The 27,986-nt window shown below is 40.9% G+C and overlaps 1 protein-coding gene across 2 annotated transcripts in view; it reads left to right on the top strand.

Annotated features, from left to right (window-relative positions):
- SNX25 (sorting nexin 25) overlaps positions 1 to 27,214 on the top strand; it is a 138,617-nt gene extending 111,403 nt beyond the window's left edge. For both annotated transcript variants that reach the window (XM_075196937.1, XM_075196928.1), the window contains exons 12-19: positions 8,075 to 8,215; positions 9,227 to 9,340; positions 12,742 to 12,906; positions 15,169 to 15,286; positions 16,341 to 16,407; positions 18,239 to 18,420; positions 25,506 to 25,606; positions 26,601 to 27,214. In XM_075196937.1, the coding sequence (XP_075053038.1) occupies positions 8,075 to 8,215; positions 9,227 to 9,340; positions 12,742 to 12,906; positions 15,169 to 15,286; positions 16,341 to 16,407; positions 18,239 to 18,420; positions 25,506 to 25,606; positions 26,601 to 26,696 (984 nt within the window). In that variant the 3' untranslated portion in view covers positions 26,697 to 27,214. The remainder of the gene's footprint in view (positions 1 to 8,074; positions 8,216 to 9,226; positions 9,341 to 12,741; positions 12,907 to 15,168; positions 15,287 to 16,340; positions 16,408 to 18,238; positions 18,421 to 25,505; positions 25,607 to 26,600) is intronic.
- Positions 27,215 to 27,986: the final 772 nt, after the last annotated feature.

Below are 27,986 nucleotides of genomic sequence, written 5' to 3'. Positions count from 1 at the left end.
TTTAAAGTTGATATTTGTGTGCTGCATGAAAAAAACAGTCAGTATTTAAGTTATGTGCTAAACAGAAAACTAATTTGCACCCCTTGCATTGTAACATGGTTTTGTCCAGGAGACTTAAATAAGAAACTTCTTAATTTAAGTTCCTTAATGAATCAGGCCCTAGGTGATTTCAACAAAATTTAAGACCAAAATTAGTCCAGATTAATGGTTGATGGAGTATGTTTTCATATTTTCCTTTCTTTTCAATTTTTTGCTTTATATATGTATTAATGGTTGCACAAATAAATTGTATTATATATTTTAAATCTACTGTGGTATTTATTAGAGAGGATATATTTGTGATTGTTTTTGTTTTTTCGTTTTCTTCCACACTAAATCCTGTATGACAGTGGAAAAAAAATATATTCAGTGTCTAGAGAAAAATGATTATTTTGCAGAGGTGTGATGAGGACTGGTAATAATTCTGTCAGACCTTTGATTTTATGTTGCAATAAGAATTTTTTCCACCTAGTCATTAAAATGCGTTGGTGCAGTTGCCCTTCTATAAGCGAGGAATAGGGTTTAAGATCCTGTTTTTTGTTGTGGAATCAGTAATACACTGGAGTCTTACTAGAAGGGTATAAGATCGGAAATAGAAACACTCATTTTCATAATACATATTACATCAATACATTTTTTATATTGCAGAAATACAGCAGTATGCAAACGTTTATCCACTTATCTGTCTACATTTTTTTATGTCTCCATAAAAGGAATGTAATCAAGGATATTTGATGATAATGGAAAACAAACTATAGACTACAATTGCAAGAGTAATGACAAAAACAGCAAATGATGTGAATAATCCACCTAGTTTCTAGAGGTTCAGAAATACATAATAAATCAATGTCTCTGACAGTGAAAAACGTTGCTTTTCCAAAGCATATGACCCACCGTCTCCATATACGTGTGGTGATGATGGTAGGAGGTAATAAAATGGCTGTTTAAGCACTTTTTGATCCTCCGAGTTATAAGAGTGGCTCCTGGCTCGGATTATCTAAGTGCAGTAGGAGACAGCCAGTTATCTGGTTGGTTAATAATCCCAGAACTCGCATCTTTTGCAGTTATGAGTGCAGTCTCCTGGGTAAATAAACACAGCACTTGTGTCTAGTGCAGTAATGAGAGCCATCTTCTGTGTAAATAAGCATAGTGCTCACATTTCATTCAGTAATGAGAGCCATCTTCTGTGTAAATAAGTATAGTGCTCACATTTCATTCAGTAATGAGAGCCATCTTCTGTGTAAATAAGCATAGTGCTCACATCTCATTCAGTAATGAGAGCCATCTCTTGGGCCAAATCAGGAGGTTGGAGAGTGGGAAAGATTTTTGGCATCTCCAGATGTCTCTTCAAATTGCCTTGCTGTCAGTGTTGGGAGTATGCCGTTGTGTGGCATACGAGGAGGAGCACCAGTGGCCATGCTTACCTGTGAGTGTGCTCACTGAGATGGAGACAGGGGGGAAAGTGCTCCTTTAAAGCCCCTAGACCAAAGGGCACTAGGTTTTGCTTCTTTTTGTCCCTACGGACAGGCAAGGAGTCAATCATCTTCCTGAGGTGGGATGCAGAGAGGTAGGCAAGCTTGAGCGGCTAAACATCCAGCTTCCAAGCCCTCTGACAAGCAGTCAGCGTGACTGACAGGTACTCCTGTAGTAAGAGCCTGTCTGCCTCTCTTTTAGTGGTTTGATTCCTCCACAGATGCCTGGGTGAGTGGCTTTGTAAGTTGAGTATACATCATAGATCTCCTGAAGTCCTTGAGATTGGTCATCAACAACATGGAACAGGAGGGGTTCATGGTGTCCTTGGACATCATGGATGCGTACTTTCATATTCCAGTCTCAGAAGGACTCTAGTGCATTATTAGATTCACAGTCCAGTCCCATCACTATGTTTCAGGCCCTAGTCTTTGCCCTGACTACAGAGCAGTGGGTGTTCACAAAGATCATGGGAGCGGTGGCTGCTCTTCTCAGATCCAGAGGGGTAACCGTATCCCTTACCTGGACGATCTGCTCCCAGGCCTTGCTTTAGGCTTGTGTTTGGTGGACAGCTCAGATTTTATAAGCACACAGTGGGATCATCAATTACAAGTAATTGAATCTTGCGCCCTCCCAGCAGATGAACTTCCTGGGGCTTTTATTCGATACCTTCGGCAGGGGGTGTTCTTACCGGAAGACAAATTCCTGTCTCTACAGGGAATGGTAGAGTCCCTGTTGGCGCACAGACAGGTGGCTGAGAAGCAACAACCTCAACAGGGGTTGCCTGTTCACTTACTGGGACTGGACGATGATAACGGATGCCAGCCTTCAAGGATGGGTGCCGTTGGGCTTACTAGGTTACAAAGTGCCTAAACTCGTTCTGTAGCGCCCTCAATACATGTAAATGAGGTATTGAAAACCAGGCATGTGTAGCTTGAGAGTGAACAAGATTTAAGATTATGCAAATACTAATAAGCAGCAGTTAAATAAAATAATGAATAAATTTGATATCTGGATATTTAAATAATAACCTGTATTGCATCCTTTAGGAAATGACTGTAGGAGAACTTCTTGGGGCCTGGGCTTGTTGAGGGTATGGTTCAGGAGAGCACCCTTGTTCTGATAAATAGAAGAGGTATACTTGCACAAAGGAATGAGGATTCCAGAGTATAACTAGGCTCATTTTCAGATGGTGAGGTTCCAAGTTGTAGGGGAATCAGTAGTACTCAGAGATTTACTGTAAATAGGATACTGTCCCTTTTCTTTAATTTGATGTTTTTCTTCCAAAATCTGGTTGTTTTGTCCTTTCCGTATAACTTGTAGCATTAAGGATTTAATGGATCACTAGTGATAGCTGACCTATAATAATGCTTGGTAGAAGCCATTCTCCGTTTGAGTTAATTTTAGCAGTTTTCTAGCCCAGATTGATGTATTGCGGTATTTTGTAATGGTGATAGAAGCAACTTGTTTACAAATTTGCAAGTGAAGATCTCCGTGCTCGCTGCTTCAGTGTGAAAGACCTGAATTAATGCTCTTTAGTCTGTAATTGGTTAGAAAAATAACATATAGTGGGGTTTGGTACATTTTGTTTTAGCTTTCAAGACCCTGTGCGGTCTTTTGAGAATGAGTTGAGTTTCAGTAAAATTTGGGGTCAAATTAATAAACGGATCATGGAGAAACATAATTTGATGTGTCCTCTTCTAGAATACATTGAATATGGAGGAGGTTTTATCTCTGTTTTCTAGATCTTCATTTTTCTCCTCTAGATGTTCTACTTCTTTGTAAATCATGAATGGCCCGGTCCTTCTGGGAGTGGAGCCCCGCTATTTACTCTGTATGCTCTTCCAATGTCCTCATTCTTGTTCATTGAAGTGATTTGTTCCTTGATATCTTGTATTGCTCCTTAGTGAATATATTCTGTGAATGTAGATCTAGCATATTCTTGTACAAAGCCTTGCTCTTTATTACCAGAGCATCTCTAGTTCACGTGTCCACCTCCAGATCAAGAGCAGGGAAGTGGCAACTGTTCCACCTCAAGTAAAGTAGTGTGTTAAGATTTTACGGATGTTGTTGCTAATATGTTGGACCTTATGGAGATTGTGCTAGTATGTTAGAGGTTTTTTTTCTGCAGCTGAAATTGCATTCCTTAATTGCTGGGAGTTAGAGTTGTTCTAATGATTGTCCTCTTCTATTCAGGCACCTATGTTACCCCCAATCTATTTTTTGCTTTTACCAGTATCGGTAACCAAGTAGATAGAATAAATAGAACTTTGAGTATTGTACGTTACACATTCTTTTATTTTAAGAACCGTTTTTTTGTTGCACACAAAGTAGATTTTTTTTTTCTTATGTTTTACCCTTTTACTAACTACACATCTGTTGAAGTCTCCAGATTGCTGTAGCCATGTAATACTGAACTTCTTTTTGTTCTCTTCGCGTCAGGGGTAATTATTAAATATATTTGTAATTTGTTGGTTTCCTATGTCATTCTAATGAAGCCTCTTCGGCTTTGCAGAATCCAATGCAAGGTTATGCACACAGCACTTACTCCTATCACCAGCAGCGCTAGTCTGAAGACTGGATCGCAGGAGAGGGGTCACTTCATCTGGGCTCCCAGAGTAGACCCAGCATGGTGCATTCAAATGGTGCATAAATATACATCACTGCGATGTGCAGCGATGCGTATTTAGTTGCACCGCATCTTATTGATGCATTGACCCCTTTGTGTACTGCCTGTCTATGTTTTTGTACATACAATGGTAACCTTTCCTGAATTTTGAAAGAATTGCCTACATGTTCTGACAGATTGAAAATTGGGAATCAATCCCAAAGATTTAGGAAAACTGTAAGAAAAAATAATAATAATTTGGCAGCAGTTCCTTTAATATATCAAACCGTTATGTCTCCATAAGGATCTGATCATTGTTTTATTCTTGGCTAAAGCTTATTCATATTTTCTGAATATTAAAACAATGCTTCTGAATATTTAGTGATATTTTCTGTCAGTACAACGTCTGTTTTAGTATCTTCTAATATTCTTATTTATTTATTTTTTTACCATAATCTGCTTTGTTTAGAAGTCCCTGCTGATCTAATTATAATATTATTCTATTGTTAATATTCTGTAGCTTTTATTTCTTGTGGCTTAAAGGGTCTGATATTTACTAGATGATAAATATCTTTAGACCAGTATGTTAGAAAGGGTTTTCATTTTTGATCTTTCAGTCCTAGAAATAGATACTATTTCTTTGGGTCTAATTAATTTTTCAACTCTACTATAGACATCAACCTTATTTATAGGATTATTTACTATAAATCTAAGACTGTAGCAGTCTGCACACGGGTTCTTTCAGGTTATAATTACTTTAGAATATATCCGTAAATCATAATTCCTCTCGTGTCTTTTTGTGGTTTTCTTCCTCCTATGGTCCCATTTCTGAAATATTTTCTTGGTTTTGTTTTAGTTGACTGTGTTTTTATTTTCTTTGAATAGGTGGTGACTAACGGATTTGCTTGTTTTTGTATTGGCCATTTGTTTTGACAGACTCTGTCCCTGTATTTCTGGATGGTGTTTCCTCTGGTATGTTTTCTGATATCATTGTTGGTAGGATACAAGCTTGTGGTTCCATGTGAGTTAGGGTCTCTTTCTAAAGTGACTCCTGAAGAATCCTATGATAAATCACAGAATTTTATGTGGTGTTCGCCGGATACTCTGATTACTTGTTATTCATCAATTCAAGATGTGTCATACCTATAGCTTCTTTGAGACTGTTCTCTCTATAATCTATGGTTGTGTTTATTCCGTGCAGAGTTGACTTTGTGTGGAATATCTATCCCAAGAATGGTGATATAAAGTGTTGCAGATGTGGCACGGTGGCTTAGTGGTTAGCACTTCTGCCTCATAGCACTGGGGTCATGAGTTTGAGTCCTGACCATGGCCTTATCTTTGTGGAGTTTGTATGTTCTCCCCGTGTTTGTGTGGGTTTCCTCCGGATGCTCCAGTTTCCTTCCACACGCCAAAAATATACTAGTAGGTTAATTGGCTGCTTCAAATTAACCCTAGTCTCTGTCTGTGTATGTTAAGGAATTTAGACTGTAAGCCCCAGTGGGGCTGGAACTGATGTGAGTTCTCTGTACAGCGCTGTGGATTTAGTGCCGCTATATAAATAGCTTCTGCTGATTATGATATGGTAATGAATTATACACCGCACCCATCTTCCTCTAATATGGGATCTATTTGGTGTAAAATTGTTTTCTTCATGATAATGGTGAAAACTTGTTTGTAGGGGTGAGTTGTTTTTCAGGAGCAATGTAATCTGATGAGAGATTTGAAGTGTCCATTTGTTGTAGGTCCAGATCCATAGCATGTATGGTGACGGATTCCAAATTAAATAGATATTCTATATTTCTTTCAATTTACTTTCCTGTTGCATATAGCATGGTCTCCTAACATGATATGTTTTTTATTTTTTAATATTGTAGAAATGTTTTATCTTCTGTATACTGTGTTTAAGTTTCGATAAATGTCATCTTTTTTTTATTTCTCTATATTTTATCTTGTATATATTAACTTGTTTGACATCTCCAGGTTATAACTTTTACAGATTTCATTGATTGTTAAATAATTCATCCAACTCTATTACACATATCATTAAAAAGATCACCTGCATGATATTTATACAGTTTTAATTCTTAAGACACTACATCTATACTATACTATACTATAATTGTGATCTACATAAATTTGTGTTTATTTAATTTCCCATAACTAATTTATCAATAGTTTTTCCACCTCTTTATTAATAAATTCAAAAAATGTGAAGTCTTTTAATCTGCTTTCTTTTAGTACCACAAGTCTGGTTAGAAGTTATATTGGTGGATATAATACACAAGTTAACTCGTGCATGATACTCATGCATTCTAGTCAAATCAAGCAACTTAAGGTGTTAAAAAGGTTCTTGTCATGCATTTGGGCCTAGCCCAGGCCTCCTCAGGGGAAGAGCGTTACTTCCCGACGTAAGCGCCCTTTTTTAACGTGGTTTTGTTCACATGTCACCACCTCATCATTCTTCTCCATCACCTCATCCTTCATTTTCATCGCCACATCTATCCAGATGTCTATACAGACACAGGGATCTCTCTCAGCGGTCCTGAGTATCACACTCCTCTCGCTCTGTCACCCCCGGCAACCACCAACCACTCCCAACTGTCACTTCTTCAAGAAATATATATATATATATATATTTTAAATCTTTGTAAACACTTTTAACAATTAAATTAAATTAACAAATTAAAAACATCTTAGTATACCAAATTTCAGCCCTTTCTGAGTTGTTTTTTCCACACACACTAAGAATTTAGTAGGTCAGTGTATAACTCTGCCCAGCAGGTGGCGCTGCAGCTTGGTTTTATTTTTTCCACACACACACAGACAGACTAACACACGCCACTAGACATTTATATTATAGATAAAAAGAAAGTTCGCATAATCAGAAGCCCAGAAATCTGTGGGCTGTTGAATAGCAAGATACACCGTGTGCTGTTATTTGGGTCGACATGGATGTGGTTTGCATGGATCCATCCGTGCCCTCAGCACACGTTGTTTCTCTTTTTCAGAAACTTACTTTTGTCCCTGAATCCCTCAGTTTTTCCACTTATGTTACACTGGACAATTTGCTTGTCTAAGTATACGGAGACCAATGTCTGTTATATATAGTACCTTATGAACTTGTGGTGGGTAACACATTTTATGGAAGTCTGCTGCTCTGATCATATATTCTTAATTCTAACACATCTATCTGTTTCTAAAGGTAAAGTATGTTTTAAGCATATTTTGCTTGTTTGTTACTTGAAATAAATGTAAATTCTGTATGTGAGATTAGGATGATTCTACCCACAAATTTACATCATGTACTAAGTAACCAATCGTCTTTGTCTATCTGGCATATATAGATTATTAGCCATACTCATTCAGTACTTGGCATCAAAGAAAAGTGAAGAGTCCCCCGAAACGCGTTTCACATGTCCTAATATTGCTGTGCATGTTTCACGCACTTCTCCAGCTACCTTCTTACATTTCAGAAGCATTGTTTTAATATTTTTGCTGCTAATCTCATATCACCTACTGTTTTTATGCCCTTACTCTTGTAATCTATACATTGTTATATTCATTTCAGCCTTATATTTTTAGTGTGTGTGTTATTTCTTCCGCGACTTGGGTGACAAAAGTTTTAGCTTATTTTCTTTCAGATAATGTAATTTAAATATTAAAAAAAATAATCTGCTATCAAATTATTTTATTGTTGTTGTTGTTGTTGTTGTTGTTGTTGTTGTTGTTGTTTTTTTACTTCATTCATTTATTAAATTACAATCAATTTAAAATGGGTTGAAAGGTTCTGGCGCCCTGATCTCGTAATACTCCAGTATTAATCATAATATTTATATGAAGATCTCTGCGGATTTCCATGTGTCCGGACATTTCCTACTTGTAGTAAATGAATCCCCATTAATACCCTGCTTTGTGAGAATCCCGCAGCAATCGCTGTAATAGTTGTATTTCCCGCAGGTGTCTGAGGAGAATGGGGAACAGATGCCGCTGTATTTTGTACTGGTGAGTTTGCCGGATTCTGGAGACTCTGATAATAAGAACTGGACTGTACTAAGGAGATTAAGTGAATTCCAGAATCTACACCGGAAGCTCAGTGAGGTGAGGATCCTCTGACTCTGCTTTTCTTTTTGGGATTTCCAGATTTTGTTGGTGTCTTAGAATTGATGCACATGTAAATTAATATTATTGCCCGTGTGGGTGTCTGAGCCCATACAAGCCTTGTACTACAGGTAAATGTTGGTTTATAGGTAAGGCCTGCGTTTCACTTTACAGTACTGTTCACTTGTTCAGTCATTGGATTTTAACATTATTAAAAATGTCAACATAGAAGACATGTGACTATAGTGTCATTTATAAGCACTGTACCTGCAATGAATACACAGTTGTGGTGAAGGTTAATGGCCTGTCCACATAAAAACTGTGTTCTTCATACCCCACCACCTTTCTAGGGTGCTTTATCTTAATATTATACAGTAGCCTTACCTTATAACTGTGATCCGCTGCAGACTCTGCATTGCAGTTACACTTACAGCCTAAGACAAGGTTCCCGTGCTCCACATCCCAGCAGTCTGCAGACCTTGCTGTATAAAGCACAAGGACATTATACTCACATGGACGATGGGACGAGGAGCTCAGAGAGAGGCTGTAATAATAACCGCTTACAGCCAGGTCCTAGAACAAGCCTACTGTGTGGTCGTAGTGTTAATATATTAAAATAACACTGGGGAAAGGGGTGGGACATAGAAAATAATGACCTTTTACAGGTTCCACTGATAACTTGAAATGCTGGATAATATGAGGGTTTTGGAATTTCCTGTTACTGGTAATGGTGGGTGGGTGTGCTCTGCTCCTCTCGGGGGGGTGCAGGGATATAGAGCAGGACCACAAGTGTATTACATTATGTTCTTTAACCACTGCTGTACCCAAGTACTGGAGGTGAGCTCTCTACAAGTGTAAATCAAGTTCATCAGTTCACAAATGTAAGTTGCACATTCACATGATGATGCCGATGTCAAACATCTACTGCAGTGCTCATCTGTTTAGGGCTCCTATTGATTTAAATTATTCACAATGGAAATTACTGACACTTTTTTTTATTTACCTGTCCAGTGTTTCCCTTCGCTGAAGAAAGTACAGCTGCCTTCTGTCAGTAAGCTTCCCTTCAAGTCTGTGGATCAGAAATTCCTGGAGAAGTCAAAAATCCTGTTAAATAACTTCCTGCAGGTAAGTGTTTATCACTCCTAGTTTGTAATATCAGTACACTGCTGATATAATCACTGGGACCCTCTAGACTCCATTCCATACATCATCTTACCAGCTGCATTCCGTGTAATCGTCTAGGTCACTGTGCGTTCCATGTAAACGTCTAGTTCACTGTGCCATCCATGTAAACGTCTAGGTCACTGTGCCATCCATGTAATCGTCTAGGTCACTGTGCGTTCTATGTATTCGTCTAGGTCACTGCTCCTTCCGTGTAATCGTCTAGGTCACTGTGCCTTCCGTGTAATCGTCTAGGTCACTGTGCGTTCCATGTAATCGTCTAGGTCACTGTGCGTTCCATGTAATCGTCTAGGTCACTGTGCCTTCCGTGTAATCGTCTAGGTCACTGTGCCTTCCGTGTAATCGTCTAGGTCACTGTGCCTTCCGTGTAATCGTCTAGGTCACTGTGCCTTCCGTGTAAATGTCTAGGTCACTGTGCCTTCCGTGTAATCGTCTAGGTCACTGTGCCTTCCGTGTAATCGTCTAGGTCACTGTGCCATCCACGTATTTGTCTAGGTCACTGTGCCTTCCGTGTAATCGTCTAGGTCACTGCGCCTTCCGTGTAATCGTCTAGGTCACTGTGCCATCCACGTATTTGTCTAGGTCACTGCGCCTTCCGTGTAATCGTCTAGGTCACTGTGCCTTCCGTGTAATCGTCTAGGTCACTGTGCCTTCCATGTAATCGTCTAGGTCACTGTGCCTTCCGTGTAATCGTCTAGGTCACTGTGCCTTCCGTGTAATCGTCTAGGTCACTGTGCGTTCTATGTAATCGTCTAGGTCACTGTGCCATCCACGTATTTGTCTAGGTCACTGCGCCTTCCGTGTAATCGTCTAGGTCACTGCGCCTTCCGTGTAATCGTCTAGGTCACTGTGCCTTCCGTGTAATCGTCTAGGTCACTGTGCCTTCCGTGTAATCGTCTAGGTCACTGCGCCTTCCGTGTAATCGTCTAGGTCACTGCGCCTTCCGTGTAATCGTCTAGGTCACTGCGCCTTCCGTGTAATCGTCTAGGTCACTGTGCCTTCCGTGTAATCGTCTAGGTCACTGTGCCTTCCGTGTAATCGTCTAGGTCACTGCGCCTTCCGTGTAATCGTCTAGGTCACTGCGCCTTCCGTGTAATCGTCTAGGTCACTGCGCCTTCCGTGTAATCGTCTAGGTCACTGTGCCTTCCGTGTAATCGTCTAGGTCACTGTGCGTTCCGTGTAAACGTCTAGTTCACTGTGCCATCCATGTAAACGTCTAGGTCACTGTGCCATCCATGTACTTGTCTAGGTCACTGCGCCTTCCGTGTAATCGTCTAGGTCACTGCGTTCCATGTAATCGTCTAGGTCACTGTGCGTTCTATGTATTCGTCTAGGTCACTGTGCGTTCTATGTATTCGTCTAGGTCACTGCGCCTTCCGTGTAATCGTCTAGGTCACTGCGCCTTCCGTGTAATCGTCTAGGTCACTGCGCCTTCTGTGTAATCGTCTAGGTCACTGTGCGTTCCGTGTAATCGTCTAGGTCACTGTGCGTTCCATGTAATCGTCTAGGTCACTGTGCGTTCCATGTAATCGTCTAGGTCACTGCGCCATCCGTGTAATCGTCTAGGTCACTGTGCGTTCTATGTAATCGTCTAGGTCACTGTGCCATCCATGTATTTGTCTAGGTCACTGTGCCTTCCGTGTAATCGTCTAGGTCACTGTGCCATCCATGTATTTGTCTAGGTCACTGTGCCTTCCGTGTAATCGTCTAGGTCACTGTGCCATCCACGTATTTGTCTAGGTCACTGCGCCTTCCGTGTAATCGTCTAGGTCACTGCGCCTTCCGTGTAATCGTCTAGGTCACTGTGCCTTCCGTGTAATCGTCTAGGTCACTGTGCGTTCCATGTAAACGTCTAGTTCACTGTGCCATCCATGTAAACGTCTAGGTCACTGTGCCATCCATGTACTTGTCTAGGTCACTGCGCCTTCCGTGTAATCGTCTAGGTCACTCTGCGTTCCATGTAATCGTCTAGGTCACTGCGTTCCATGTAATCGTCTAGGTCACTGTGCGTTCTATGTATTCGTCTAGGTCACTGTGCGTTCTATGTATTCGTCTAGGTCACTGCGCCTTCCGTGTAATCGTCTAGGTCACTGCGCCTTCCGTGTAATCGTCTAGGTCACTGCGCCTTCCGTGTAATCGTCTAGGTCACTGCGCCTTCCGTGTAATCGTCTAGGTCACTGCGCGTTCCATGTAATCGTCTAGGTCACTGCGCGTTCCATGTAATCGTCTAGGTCACTGTGCGTTCTATGTATTCGTCTAGGTCACTGCTCCTTCCGTGTAATCGTCTAGGTCACTGTGCCTTCCGTGTAATCGTCTAGGTCACTGTGCGTTCCATGTAATCGTCTAGGTCACTGTGCGTTCCATGTAATCGTCTAGGTCACTGTGCGTTCCATGTAATCGTCTAGGTCACTGCGCCATCCGTGTAATCGTCTAGGTCACTGTGCGTTCTATGTAATCGTCTAGGTCTGGTGTTTCAGTTGTATTTATTTAATTCTTTAATAAGTAAGTTTTCATGTATGACCATTAGTGGGTTACTTATTCTTCTTATAGTGCTGTTAACATAATGACTAAGGGTAAGGTGAGCGAGGCAATGGCTCAGCAAGTCTCCAGGAATATAATTACACGTGTAGTGATGTGTGCTTGTGGTATAAACAACTGCAGCACTAATACTACATTTTTTCTTATGCTCCTACTGCTCACACGCACTACTATTGTACTAGGAGCTGAATGAAATGTTTCCTAACAGGAACACAGGAGTCTGGTGCAGGAGAGTGATTGTACTCATGTCTGCACGTAGCGTTGTGTTACCAAACATTGTGTACATGATTCTTTTCTGCAGCATTGTTGGTATCCTTACCTGTGTAACAATCATGCATCTGGCGTTGTACCATAGAATATTATGTACATGGAGATCTCACTGCTGGAAACCAAATCAATTGGTCTCTGGCAGGTGCACTGATCTTGGGCTGCCTATGTTAAAAATAAAAGGCAAAACACATTATGCTGGCTTTGATAACTACAACAATCAGCGGTACGTACATATGGGCGGTTTAACAGCCATCTAGCACATTGCATTGCATTTGCTTCTGGTAGATGAATGCAGCCTGTGCCCATGTGAAAATAGTGATAGTAATAGCCTCTGTCACAGTGATCTAGTTATCACTATTTGAATTAGATATTTTTGCTTATTTATACATATATTAGCCAGAAAAGCTGTGTTCACCTAGTGTATTTCTTAGTGTGATTCTTTAGTGGTTTTAGGAAATGTTGTGACTGACAACCATCCATTGTGATGTCTCCATTACTGTTCATTCAAGTTCATGAGTGTTTCTGTCTCTTCACAGAAGCTGCTGTCTGATGACAGACTGTACCAGAGTGAGGTGCTGTATGCCTTTCTGAGCCCGTCCCCAGCACACCTCAAAGTCATCGATGTCCAGGGCAAGAAATCTTCCTTCTCACTATCCTCATTTTTGGAAAGGCTTCCTGGAGATTTCTTTTCCCACCAAGAGGTTAGTTTTCCCTAGTGATATAGCAGTGATGGGCAACATGCGGCTCTCTGGCCCTTCACCTGTGGCCCCCAGCTCCTTCACCTGTGGCCCCCAGCTCCTTCACCTGTGGCCCCCAGCTCCTTCACCTGTGGCCCCCAGCTCCTTCACCTGTGGCCCCCAGCTCCTTCACCTGTGGCCCCCAGCTCCTTCACCTGTGGCCCCCAGCTCCTTCACCTGTGGCCCCCAGCTCCTTCACCTGTGGCCCCCAGCTCCTTCCTGATTTGTTATAGCTTGTAACACTTGTTTAACATTTCTGCTGATATGTTATTACAGGTAAGTGTCTGTCTTTGATTACATGTATTGTTTTATCTTATTACTGAGATTAAGGTTAACGTGCAGCCCTTTTGAATGTTATAGAGCCACACCATGCGGTCCCTGAAGTGTATGTATCAGGTTGCCCATTACGGCTACATAAAGTCACTATGTGTATGTAGATCCAGTTATAATGATCCGTTGGCTCTAATCATTGTGATGTCTAGGGCACAGGCATTTACTGATAGGCTCTGATAGACATAGTGATGTCTGGGGCACAGGCTTTTACTGATGGGCTCTGATAGACATTGTGATGTCTAGGGCACAGGCTTTTACTGATAGGCTCTAATATACATTGTGATGTCTAGGGCACAGGCTTTTACTGATGGGCTCTGATAGACATTGTGATGTCTAGGGCACAGGCTTTTACTGATAGGCTCTAATATACATTGTGATGTCTAGGGCACAGGCTTTTACTGATAGGCTCTAATATACATTGTGATGTCTAGGGCACAGGCTTTTACTGATGGGCTCTAATAGACATTGTGATGTCTAGGGCACAGGCTTTTACTGATGGGCTCTAATATACATTGTGATGTCTGGGGCACAGGCTTTTACTGATGGGCTGTAATATACATTGTGATGTCTGGGGCACAGGCTTTTACTGATGGGCTCTAATAGACATTGTGATGTCTGGGGCACAGGCTTTTACTGATAGGCTCTAATAGACATTGTGATGTCTGGGGCACAGGCTTTTACTGATGGGCTCTAATAGACATTGTGATGTCTGGGGCACAGGCTTTTACTGATGGGCTCTAATAGACATTGTGATGTCTGGGGCACAGGCTTTTACTGATGGGCTCTAATAGACATTGTGATGTCTGGGGCACAGGCTTTTACTGATGGGCTCTAATAGACATTGTGATGTCTGGGGCACAGGCTTTTACTGATGGGCTCTAATAGACATTGTGATGTCTGGGGCACAGGCTTTTACTGATGGGCTCTAATAGACATTGTGATGTCTGGGGCACAGGCTTTTACTGATGGGCTCTAATAGACATTGTGATGTCTGGGGCACAGGCTTTTACTGATGGGCTCTAATAGACATTGTGATGTCTGGGGCACAGGCTTTTACTGATAGGCCCTAATAGACATTGTGATGTCTGGGGCACAGGCTTTTACTGATAGGCCCTAATAGACATTGTGATGTCTAGGGCACAGGCTTTTACTGATGGGCTCTAATATACATTGTGATGTCTGGGGCACAGGCTTTTACTGATGGGCTCTAATAGACATTGAATAGACATTTCCGACCCGGCTCCCATAAATTGCGACCACACAATATGCCGGCACTTGAAAATGACTGTGTCACTTAATATGGCGATTTCCTGTTTTAAAGCGGCAATGGCAGGACCCAGCAGCTTACCGTAATGTTAACCTTAACCCTAGATATCCCCTAGATATCACAAAATAAGGGTTAGGATTCGGTCTCACGGTCACCATATGAAGTGACGTCATTTTCTAGTGCGGGCATATTGTGTGGTCGCTATTATATGGGAGCCGGGTTGGAAATGTTCAGTGGCTGTTTCATAGTAAGTCTATATTTTTGTCATGTCGCCCCCATTGTCTTCGGATATTTTTGCCGCAGTACTCGGTGTCGGAATTATTTCATCCAGAAATACGTACCCCACCCTATAGTTAAAAAGATGAGAAGTGATAAACAAGCAGGTTTATGTTTCTAACCTAAGCAGCAAGCTGAGGAGTGTTACAGTTTCTGTACTGTCAGTGTATCCGTAGCACGAGGTTTGCTTATTGGCTTTGTCTAGTGCTGTTACCTTGTTCTATAGGGGTTGCTTATTACTGCATGTTGCACTGACTGCTGAGCCTCTTAACCTTTTTTTGCTGAACATGTGTGCACCTAAAGTAATGTACTAAGACAGACTATTCTCCCGGTTTCTTTCATGCTCGTAGGATGAAGCTGAGGAAGACGGTGACTTATCGGACTATGGGGATGACGTGGATGGGAAAAAAGATGCCTTGGCTGAGCCGTGCTTCATGTTGATTGTGGAGATTTTCGAGCTGCGGGGAAGTGAGTGTTATATTTTTAGTAAATGACAACTTATTTCTTTAACCCCTTGTGACCAGGGATATATAGCTCCTTTGTACCCAGATCTATGCACTGGTTGAAGAGCTTGTTTTAATGAACAGTTGTACCACTATTGCAGTGTAATACTTCATTCAACACACTTGTATCAAAAGTAATTCAGCACATTACTGTTTCTATTAGTTTTGGGTATGTATCCACTCCGGGCTGCCACCAGAAATTGCAGGGTCCCCCTCCTATATTTGCCCCCCCCCCCTCTCTACAGTAAACCACATCCCCATCTCCATCTAAGCCCTGCAGTAGTTTACTTACCCCTTGCTGTCTCCTTTCAGCGCCTCTCTACTGACAGCGCTGTGACGTTATTACATGATCAGCGGTGATGCCAGGATCCTCTCTACCTTGCAGCGGCTCTCTGTCTGGGAGCTGGATACCTGTGGGCAGGGACTGAGGGCAGCTGTGGGGCCCCCAACATCTAGGTAGTGGCGGCAGACATGTTGCCTACAAGGGGGCCCGCTGCTGCATCCTTAATTACACGCAGAGGTCTCTCCTCACACCACCTCTCGCATCTCAGGAGCAGCTGCTGCCTAGAAATGGCGCCCGCTAACTCCCTTAATTCACAGTGGAGGCCCCCTCCCCTAATTAATTTGTGTGGGTCCAGGGCCCTGTACTGCTGTACTCCCGGTACCCCCCTGTTGTCGGCCCAGCACCCACTACAGATTTCACTGTAGCTCCTAACCAGAATGCATTGCACCCTTTAACACCTCACTGTGCCCACAGCTTGAACAGAGCTGATCATAGAGATCATTGATTTCTATTAAATACTCGCCAACATTTGCTTTTAGGGATGGTGATAAGAAAAATGACATAAGCAGCATTTAGGTCTGGACAGTGCATGGACCAAATAGTGTTTAGATTATGTATTATAGATCTTCTGTTATTAAGTCCTCCTGCTGTTAGTTGTAGCGCTAAATGGTAATAGATATGTAACAAACATGGAGTGCACCACAACCTTCTAAAACACATCTCTGTTTTATTATAGTGTTTAAATGGGTGAGGAAGACACTAATTGCACTGGTGCAAATTACATTTGGAAGAACCATAAACAAGTAAGTTACTAAAATTGTTCCTGTGTTATAATATCTCATCCTTTACTGTAACCATAAATCTGAACGACAGAGGGGCTGGCAGAGCAAGGGAGAGAGCCATAAGATGGAAACAAAACAATTCCTATGACTTAGTAAAATGACAGAGGAAGTAATGAAGCTGCACTCATGATATATAAACTACACGTCTCATGACACATACACAAGGGATGTCTGTAGTAATAGCTGCAATATTCTGCCCACTCAGGATCATACTCAGGGGTTACACGCTGGCAAGTCAGGATGAGGAGCTTAACAAACCTCAGAGAGCGATACCGAATATCCTCCACTTTGGCAGGTGGTCAGATAGATATTTATGAGATGTGTGTGTGCGTGTATATATATATATATATATATATATATATATATATATATATATATATATATATATATATATATATATATATTATGTATGTATCTAAATAATATTTCTCCACCGATCAGGCACAGCATTAAAACCACTGACAGGTGATGTGAATCATATTATCTCACTCCAATAGCACCTGTCTAGGGGTGGGATTTATTAGACAGCAAGAGAACAGTCAATTCTTGATCTTGATGTGTTGAAAGCAAGAAAAATGGGGAAGTGTAAGGATCTGGCCAACTTTGTCAAGGGCCAAATTGTGATAGTACGATGACTGTGTCAGAGTATCTCTAAAGCAGCAGTACTGTGGGGTATTCCAGGTATGCAGTGATTAGTAGCTATCAAAAGTGGTCCAAGATAGGACAACCAGTGAACCGACAAGGTCATAGGCGCCAAAGACTCATTAATGCGCGTGGGGAGTGAAGGCTAGCCCATCTGGTCCAATCCCACAGAAGAGCTACTGTAGCACAAATTGCTGAAAAAGTTAATGCTGGCTGTGATAGAAAGGTGTCAGAACACACCGTACATAGCAGCTTGTTGTGTATGGGGCTGCGTAGCTACAGACTAGTCAGAGTGCCCATGCTGACCCCTGTCCACCGCTGAAAGTGCCTACATTGGGCACGTGAGCACCAGAACTGGACCATGGAGCAATGGAAGAAGGTGATCTGTTCTGAAAAATTAAGTTTTCTATTACATCGTCTGGACGGCCGGGTGTGTGCGCGTCGTTTACCTGGGTAATAGATGGCACCATGATGCATTATGGGAAGAAGGCAATCCGACGGAGTTAGTGTTGTGATCTGGACAATGTTCTGCTGGGAAATCTTGGGTTCTGGCATTCATGTGGATGTTACTTTGACATGTACCAACTACCTAAACATCGAGTATCTGTGGGATGTGCTGGAAAAACAAGCCTGAGCCATGGAGGCCCCACATCGCAACTTACAGAACTTAAAGGCCTTGTGGAGTCCATGCCTTGACATGACAAAGGTGTTTTGGCAATGTGAGGGGAACCTTCACAATATTAGGCAGATGGTTTCTGGTATCTCCATATTTCGGGGAACTAGATGAAAACCAGATTGGCGGAGGATGATTTTCAGGGGCTGCACTAATTGCATAGAAGTATAAACAGCAGAAAATCACAAACCTTGTTCTGCCCATTATTCTGCAAACTGCATCTGGTCATAAAGGGATTAAATATATATACTGTACTTGGCCCTTTTAAATATAAATATGGCTCTTACTAGACTGCAGTAGAAACAATAGAAGTAAATGGTAAAAAATAATAATTTTGTAAGTGGAAGTAAAAACCAGATGTAAAGGTCACATTATTCCGTTGGAGTAGAAGCTTAGATTAAGCTGTAGCCAAAGTATTATTGTCTGGTGTTTCCACTGCGATTTACACTGTTGCTTTATACATTTTATTTCCTGCAGACAGATCCGCGACACAGTCAATTGGATTTTCAGTGAGCAGATGCTGGTTTACTATATGAATGTGTTCAGAGATGCGTTCTGGCCAAATGGAAAACTAGCACCTCCAAAAACCTCGAGAACAGAGCTACAGTGTCAGGAAACAAAACAGAAAGCGCAGCAAAAACTACTTGAAAACATCCCCGGTGAGCCAAGTTTGTGTTGTGTATTTATACTCGCTGTCATTATGCTGCAGAGCTCAGAAATCATACAACCTATTAACAAATAGGGTGATTTTCTCTGTTTTCTTCCTGCATAGTTACATTGCCATGTATTTCTGCTGTGGATATACAGGATGTAGTATAAGGCACATACAGTATGCTTATGTGGATATTATAGGTAACACCACAATTTAAAATATGCATTATATACTCTATTGCCACCTTGTTGGCTGCAGTAGTTTTAGCTGTGTTTTGTCAAGAGGAGTATTTTTTTGTACTGGTCTTCTATATGTACTCATTGAACAAGCCTCACTATTTGTGCCCCAATGCTCAATTTTAAAGTGTTCCAAAGATGGAATGACTACCTGCTTATCCAAACTTCTTGTGGTGTTCTTCCCATGAAATGCACAGACTTCAGTGTTGTTGTTCTCAAATACTGGGTAGCTGTTGGTGATCCTTGTGACTTGTGAGAGGTTTAAAAGGTGTTTTTTGTTTTTTTTTGTTTTTCTTTTATAAGTGGTTTTAGATTTCTGTTATAGAGGTAAAGGCACCTATAATGATGACCAAGTGACAGGCACTGTGTCATATACGGTGTTAGGGTAATTTACCTCTCCTTTATCCAGTCCCTTTAGATATCAGTGAGATAAGATGCTGGTTAACCAGGAGATCAGTAATCAAGACACAGACATGCCAATGTCAAGATATAACTGAGCTGTGCTCATTTATTAGTGGGTTACATTTATACATGAAAAAGCGTTTGATCTGGTTATAGGATAGAAACACATGATTGATAATTTCCTGAGTAAATATAAATCTTCTGACTAAGCTAGATAGTTCTCTTCATGTCACTTTTATGGTTGCTTTTTATCAACTTTCGCTGGTGCCAGTACTCCCAATGTCATCATTCGTTATCCCCTGTCCTAGGCCTTCATCCGGAGTCTTTGAGATAGTTCAAGGCTGGAGCTGGTGATTATGCTGAATGTATTTTTAAGGCAATACCAACATTTTTAACTCCTTCACATATCATTATTACCATTAATGCTGAGGACCCTAAAGGTTCTTTCACAACAGTACTTAAGTGGCCAAATTGAATGAGATCCATATCTCTTCTGTCATCACTGGGGCCTGTTGTTTGAAGAGGACCATACCAAGTGATAGTGCTTATTTTTGACCACATTTACCAAAATGCTTGATAATAATCCACTGCATAATGATCGGATTCTTATTGGACCATTTTGGGGCTAATTGTCCTGTATTGCTGACAGTATGGCAGCATTTGTGGCATCTTGGAGCCTGAAGTGAACATTCCATCTTCCAACCCACAACACAAAATATATTAATCAATGAGATGAGTCAGAGTTATAGAATGATTGAGGTTGCCTTGGTGACCATACTAGACACTGCAACATGCCTGGTTATAGTTAGGTGCATAGGATTGTATGTGTATGATCGCCTAAGTAAATATACTTGTGTCTTGAAATTTATTTAACCTGTAATTTTGTTATTATTCAAAGTAGATGATACTTTCCATAACAGTGAGTTACATTTAAAAAAGAGGAAAAAAAAGTAAAATGAGCACTTTACAATATTTTTCCGTAGTGCAGATATGATAACATTTCAATTACCATTACTGTGTTCGTAAATGACATGTGGTCGTGGATAAAGTGATTATTATTATTATTATTTTTTATTTATAGGGCGCCACTAGGTATCCGTAGCGCCGTACAGGGACAGACAGAAACACGATACAGGGTGAGACAGCACGGTACAGTTAACAAAAAGCACAGTAACTCCGAAGCTCAATGTACAGCTAGATGAGAGGTGAGAGCCCCCAGCAGGGTAGAGAGAGGGGTAGAAGGGCAGGAGGACCTCGTGGAAGAGACAAGGAGCTGAAGAGCAGAGTTAAGGTGGTGGAGAACAGAAGGAGAGGAAAGTGATGATCCAGTTCTCCTGGATGGAGGAAAGACTTGGGGGTAAATGTATCAAGCTGCGAGTTTCTGGTAGTTTTGAAAAGTGCAGATGTTGCCTGTAGCAACCAATCAGATTCTAGTTATCATTTAGTACATTCTACAAAATTAAAGCTAGAATCTGATTGGTTGCTATAGGCAACATCTGCACTTTCAAACTGCCAGAGACTCACATCTTGATACATTTACCCCTTAGTCTTGTTCAAAATGCAAACAACTTTGTCCCATTGGAGGAACATCTCCTGAGACACCCGTGTCGAAAGACTTGGGAAGTTTGAAAATCTAGCCTTGTATTTCCAGAATCTGGATAGTTGAAGTTGCTATTAAAGGGCAGATTCTGATTGCACCTTTAACAAGAAGTCATTCCATAAGGAACTCCCTTTGTTTCCATGCCTGCGATCTCTGATTGTAACCACTCTATCCTGAGGAAGCTGCTCTAGTCTTCCCAAAGGAACGAAAAGACCGAAACCTTGACTCTTTTGGATTTGTATTGCTGATTGGCATAAAGGAGCTTTTACCTCCTGTAGTTACATTAATGATATGCTCCAGCTCTGAACCAAAAAAGAGTGATACCGTCAAACGTTAAGGGCTCCGATGTTCGTTTAGATTCTGCATCTACCTCCAAGGACTGTACCCACAAGGAATGCATGACTACTATAATTAGTAAAGAAATAATAGTAGGTGATAGAAACTGCTTTAAATATGCCAGTTAAAAATCAGAAGTATCCTGAAAGTTTTCAACCAGATTACTAATCATCTCTAGGCCCATTTTCCTGAAGACTTTCTGCTGCTGCATGTGCAGCTCTAAGCAGAAAATCACAGGTCTTATCTGTACTGTCCCCGAGTGAGGCTGCAATCTGCACTAGTACAGTAGTGGTTCTATATAGGCGAACAATGGGAGGCTCTACCCTGTGTGAATTCTCCCATTTAATAGACTCTTCGGATGGTAAGAGATAAAAAAGTAAAATAAATATATTCAACATTTAGAACCTGTTTGACAGATTAATCGGTCTGCCAGAGAAACAATGGCCTGTATTGGTTCAGAATTATGGCACTTGCTGTTTTCCTATGAGGGGCGCTTCAGAGACATTCCTATGAGGCAGCTGCCCTAGCCAGACCTTTAGCGGACTCCGTTATAGTTAATGCCAGTCCCACCTCTGTCTGGGAAGCTCTATTACTGGTCGGCTCTAACTGTTAAGCAGGAATGTGTATTGAGTTTTGTGAAGGAAAAAATTCATCTACCTCTCTGGTCTGAGACATTACCAGAGTGAGTTAAGCTATGGATGTCACCAGTCACTTAGCCCAAGCTGGTTCCTCCATGGCTGCAAATGCAGTCGCAGAAGAGTGCTGATAACAGCACACTGACATCCAGGTCATACTGTTCAAAATATAATTTAATTACATTTGGCATCAGTACAGTGTTGCACAGACTTTCCAGCAGGCCCTTTAGTCTTGGAAGTCCCATTTGACGAGAGCGCACAGATTCTGCAATAAAACTTTGTCGCCCCTCTGTAAAGGAAATGGAAAGGCCACTAAATGTGTCTTAGGAGGAGGACACAGCCCCTCGTCCTTCAGAGTAATGGAGAAAATGGTAAGCAGGATATCTACTTACAGTTTTGGCTGTCATTCAAGTGCTTGAACCACTAGCGACATGCTCTCCTTATAGGAGACCTGTCATGCAGTCTTCCACAAGTCCAAGTTGTACTCTCTATTCAAAGAGGTCTGCTTGTTTCTAGGCAGATCTTGATGATAACTAATGGTACCGGATGACTGGACACAACAGCAGTGATACTCAGCATCCAGAGATAGAGTGAGGAAAATGGTGGTCTCGCTGAGGATGACCGCCAAACAACAAGGGAGGAACCTCTTGGGCTGCATATGTCCCCCTTTGTTACCAAGCTCTGGTACTCACAAAGCTGATGTGCCTTACTCTAGCCTCCAAAGCTGTTCTCTCCCTGAAGGAGATCTACTTCGGTGGTTGTGCCCTAATTACTTAGAGGCAGTGCTCGTTGCTACAAGACGGCAGTGATATTTGCTGGAACTGTGTGTCGGCAGTGCGGCGGCTATCTCAATAACATGCACTGCTATCAGGTAATTCCGAGGAGCTGGTAAATATCTGGGAAGAGGGAACTCTACTACTCTCACCTGTTCAGGTACCCAGAGTGGAGGCGGACGATAGGCACTTCACTCCCTTGGAGACATCCCTTATATATAATGTGTTCTGCCAGCACATGTAAAGATAAGATTAACAATAAAACACTAACACAGTGCAAAAGCCCTAAACAAAACAAAGCACCCTACTCCAAGGGGAATAAACTAAAACTGGAGATGGCTCCAGATGTTAGAACAATAAATGCTTAGGTTTGCAGTCTGTGAGAATAACTCTAATTGTTTGATGCAGTTTAGTAGAGTGTAAATACATTAAGTTCCAACATTAATTAAACATACATTACACAAGCAGGAAGCTGCTTCGTAGAGATTGGGAACAATCTTAACTTGAATTAAAAACAGATTACGTGTCTGCTGTTTTCCACTTCCATCTCCTCTAGGAAATTAAAACACAAATTCTTCTCCGTAACAAATGCCCTAAGGTCAGACTATGAGAACTCGTTCACACTTATCTGCTGTTAATGTGCTTTTCAGCCGCTACCGGCTAAAACCTGCATTATAAATAGGATAAATGCGGACTCTGTAGGTATAGAAGACGATTGGCATTTCAGACCATGCACTGATCTGGATAGCGATTAGGACTCAAACTGTGGAGGGCACTTTTATATACAATGACGGTTCTTTGTTAGGTTGGTGAACTCTTTAAAATTTCACAATATGTTAATTGGTGCTTGGCATGTTTACTCCCACATTTACCAACAAGACATGGATAATCCTCAACTGTATTGACTAACTGTGCAATCTGTCCTTTCTGATCAAATTATCTCAAACTATATTTAGATGCGCAAAAAGAGTTAACCAAGGCCTTCGAAATATTGAACTCTTTTTCCCTCAACTACAAGTAGTCACAGGATGCTTTACGCCTTTTAAATAAACAGGCATTTTGGCATGACTTATCCTTACCACAAGTATCCAGACAACAGGCTGACACCCTCCTAGCGCCCTTTTTAGCAGAAGAAGTCAAAAAGGCCATCAAATCATTAAAATCACAGTTAACACCTGGCCTGAATGACATGTCTGGAGAATTCTTTAAACGTTTGCAGGTGTGAATGTCTAAGAGATTTCTTTAATGACATCCGATTAAAAAACAAAACCAAAAAACTTTTATCCACCGATTTCAGCTCTGATGAAGCTCTTGCCTAGTAGGGATTTGAAGAGACCGGTCTCCTACACACCTATATCATTGCTGAAGCAACATAATGTTCTCTTAAGGGGATACATTTAACGCTTGGCTTGTTATAAAAACGAAGCTGGATCATACTCATTTGGTCCTCAAATATACAAAATTTGGGGTATTCGTACATTTGAACCTGGGCTCACAGACAATATATAGACTGGAAATGCAAAAGGCATCTATTAGGGATATGTTTGACCCTGGGGGCTCTTTATACTCCTTTTCAGCAATTATCCAGTAAATACTCCTTAGACAATAAACAATTTTATATGTACCTGTAGGTACGACACTTTTTCATGACACTGACATAAAAGAAAACAAAATGACCAGCACCTATTACCTTAGACCAGTGGTTCCCAAACTTTCTCAGCTCGAGGCACCCTTAGGGTCACCATAATTTTTCCAAGGCACCCCTAAGCAAAAATAATTTTTAAGTAGTTGGGTCAAAATGACGTAAGATGTATTTAGACCCCTTCACCATCACATTGTGCCCCTTCATCATATCACTCTGTATCCCCTTCGCCATCTCACACCCTGTGTCCCCCTCTTCGCCATCTCACACCCTGTGTCCCCCTCTTCGCCATCTCACACCCTGTGTCCCCCTCTTCGCCATCTCACACCCTGTGTCCCCCTCTTCGCCATCTCACACCCTGTGTCCCCCTCTTCGCCATCTCACACCCTGTGTCCCCCTCTTCGCCATCTCACACCCTGTGTCTCCCCCTAATATTATGGAAGTGGACATCCCTTCCTGAGTGAGGTAAAGCCAGAATTGTTGGAAATTCTTTTCTTTGACAAGCGGCATTTCCAGATATTGAAAACTGAGTTCTTAATTTTATTCCAAATGGGCTCCATATATAGGTTTGCCCAGTGAACTAGAGGATCGTACATTAAAGGTGTTTGAATCCACTAATTGGTTTATTTACAGACAAATTAGTGAAGACACACAAGCTTTCAACCTTCGTGGAAGATTGATCCTTCATGTTTCTGATTTCTGTGGTTCTGTAATTATTGCAACTGCTGATTATATCCATGGTGCTACCTTACCTCGTGGCCCTCGATGATCACATTTCATCATATGTAGACGTCTTAACGGAGTGTGTTCCTATGTATATATGTCCTACCTTTCTTACCTCCACAATCTCCCCTTCCACCGATAATAAGTGAACCATCCTGATACTTCAGTGAGACTGTGGTCTTCTGTGAATTAATGTTATCCATCCAATTTGTTCCATATAGGGAATTTTGTGGAAACTGTTTTGTATTATTCCGATTTGCTTTATTTTTATTTTGTTTTATAGCTAAGTAAGGTTTTCAGAGAGGAGAATGATATGCGGATACTATATCAACACTACTTTTTAGCTGCATACGATTATCTTTTATAATACTGGCTAGGTGTTGTTTACACAGTATACTCTGTTATAACATCTCAAATTGACAATTGTATTGTTCTGTTATATTTTATTGTTTTGAAAAAGCAAATAAAAAGATTTAAAATAAATAAATAGGATAAATGGTTTCTTATGGGCTCATTGCCATTATTGGGTTCTACAATTTTAATGCCATGTTTAAAATTCTAGAATGTGGCACAGCCTCTAACTTATCTTACCGTGCGCTACCAGTACAATAAAGTGTGGAAAATATGCTAAAACACAGTTTCATGCACTGTTACCCTTTTCTCCCAGTGCATTTGTGTGAACAAGCCTGAATCTGTATAGAGGAGATTATAATGTTTTACAATTCATATTTTCTACCTGTTTCAGATGCACTTCAAAACTTGGTTGGACAACAGAACGCCCGTCATGGTATAATTAAAATATTTAATGCACTCCAAGAACACAAAGCCAATAAACATCTGCTTTATGTAAGCATACCAGTTTTCCTCATCTCACACCCTTTATTTACTTGTGGTTGTTGTTGTTTCATATGTATAAGGGCATTAATGACTTAGGCTAATATCTCTCAAGCCTGTTTGTAGAACTTGTCATGTAAAGGCTCTTCAGCTGACCTGGTTTATTGAGGGGTAATACTGACTTTAGATTATATACACTTTATTATTCCTTAAATATAGAGAAAAAACATTAAGACGGTGCATATGTTGAACAAAAATATATATTTAAAAATGTAGACTTGTTAATATGTGCTGTTGGCATTAGTACCAATTCTAATATACAGTTGTCTTCAGTATCACAGCTTATGGGGCACCGTAAGCCCAAATCTTCAAGTTGTAAGTTACATGGGTTGGACGCTAATGCAGACTAAGCTGGGAACGGGCTGGAGCAGTTCTTACAGGAATTAATGCTCTTTAAAGAAAACTCCACCATTAGTTTTTGTTATTTAAATATGCCCCCAAATAAAGTAAAAAGGGGTGTCCAATTCCCTCACCATAGAGCTCTATTGTTGGGTTACGGACAGACTTAGTCCTCCTGCACCGAGGGCTGGGGAGCGAGCAAGCACAAGGCATCTGCTAATGTGGGAGAGGGGGTATTTGCAGTACATGGGGGCAATATCTAATTAAAAGGGGCTCTACTAAAAGTGGAAATTAACTTTTAAGGCAACTAAATTGTACTATTTTTATTTATTCATTTTTAGTTTGGGGTGTGTATGTAAGAAAATGTTCATTACTTGCGCTCCACCGACCAAAAGGGATCCACAGTGCCGGCAGTAGATCCTTTCTCCTGCTCGGGGTGGGTTTATTCTTGAGCACTGAAGGAACCGCCGCATCAGGGAGAGCCGGTCTTATTTATTTTAGGTGGATTTTGTCTTTAAACCACTTTTAGCCACAGTTTTTGCTCCCAAAGCAAAATAAAGATGCAGTGAGGCTGTGATTGATGGCGCTGTTTGTCTCTTCTCCTCAGGTGCTGATGGAAGTGCTTCTTGTAGAACTATGTCCAGAAGTGAGGACACATTTAGAGCAGCTGAAAGCTGGCACAGCCTGTGACAGCACAAAGTGAACCACTACTACTAATGTCTGTGTAACAATAGACATGTTAATTATTTTCCTCTTTTCCATAGAGGGCTGAGTGAGAACTTCTTTTCCTCCTGTGTCTTTTTTTCTTATTTTATGTGACATTTACAGACTGGGGAGGCCGTGGCTGTAGTAAGTGTAGAAATAAGAAGATAATGCTGCACTGTTTTATTTAAAAAATGTTATTTGGTTACATTCTCTTTAGAATATGACCTACAATGTTAATGTACTGTAAGGACAGGGGGCATCTTTTAACCGGTTCAGTGATGTGTGGGACTGTGAAGACGCTGGACGTACACGATGGTGATAAAAGACTGAATGTTGTACAGATCATTTCCTCATTGAGGATCCTGAACATTCCTTTATTATTTCCGGTGTATTGAAGAATGTTTTGTGCAATACTTTATGTAATGTTATTGTGAATATTTTATTCTTTATTGCTTTTATTTTTACCAAAGACTGCCCATTATTTAAACTATTTGTAAGCAATAAATAAAAAAAATGAACTAATATGTGCTAGCTTTTAATAACTATAACGGAGACTTGGTTGAGTAGTTATCATTTGCTCTGGAACGGTGTAGTTCATTGTATGGGATTTAGTATACTTGTCACCTATTCACAGTGGAGACAGCCATCATGTGTGCTAACCAATATACAAGAGAATTCAGCCAATCCATTCCCTAGGAACTAGTGACAGCACAAAGGCAATTCATTTTTTTTTATTATTTCTTTTTTAGCTTTATGGTACACGCAACAATCTGTAAAACTGTCTTTTCATTGCGCAATCTGTACACAAAGTACAATCGAAACGTGATACACTTGACATAGTGACCATGTGCACAAAAGAGATGACTTGATTGCGATTGTTCAATCTGCCAACATGGTAAGAAGTTCTGGGCGATGAAAGTTTTCAAATGATCGCTAATCCTATTTCTGAATGATCTTTTTGATAAAGACATTGTTTACTATATTTGACAGATCTTCTTTAATATGATAGTATTAGAAAATGTGTTCAGTTGGCACCATGGGCTTATCACAAAGTAAGTGGCACATACTGCTGATTTGAAAACAGTGCTTTTCTGGGCACTATATACCACCTGTCTATTCATAGAAAAATAAATAAATACATTTCAGTATCAACCTTTTCTCCACCCCAGGGTAAAAACAAGCAGCGCGATCCCCAAGCACAGTAGTATCCTTCACATTTTTTTAACCAAACAAAACATTCTGACACATACACAGACCACGGTAAAGCACCAGCTGCTGTCCACAGTAT

Source organism: Mixophyes fleayi, chromosome 1 (assembly GCF_038048845.1).
Source record: "Mixophyes fleayi isolate aMixFle1 chromosome 1, aMixFle1.hap1, whole genome shotgun sequence".
Lineage (NCBI taxonomy): Eukaryota > Metazoa > Chordata > Amphibia > Anura > Limnodynastidae > Mixophyes > Mixophyes fleayi.
The sequence above is the reverse complement of the archived record's forward strand: the minus strand, read 5'-3'. Positions and strand labels throughout refer to the sequence as shown.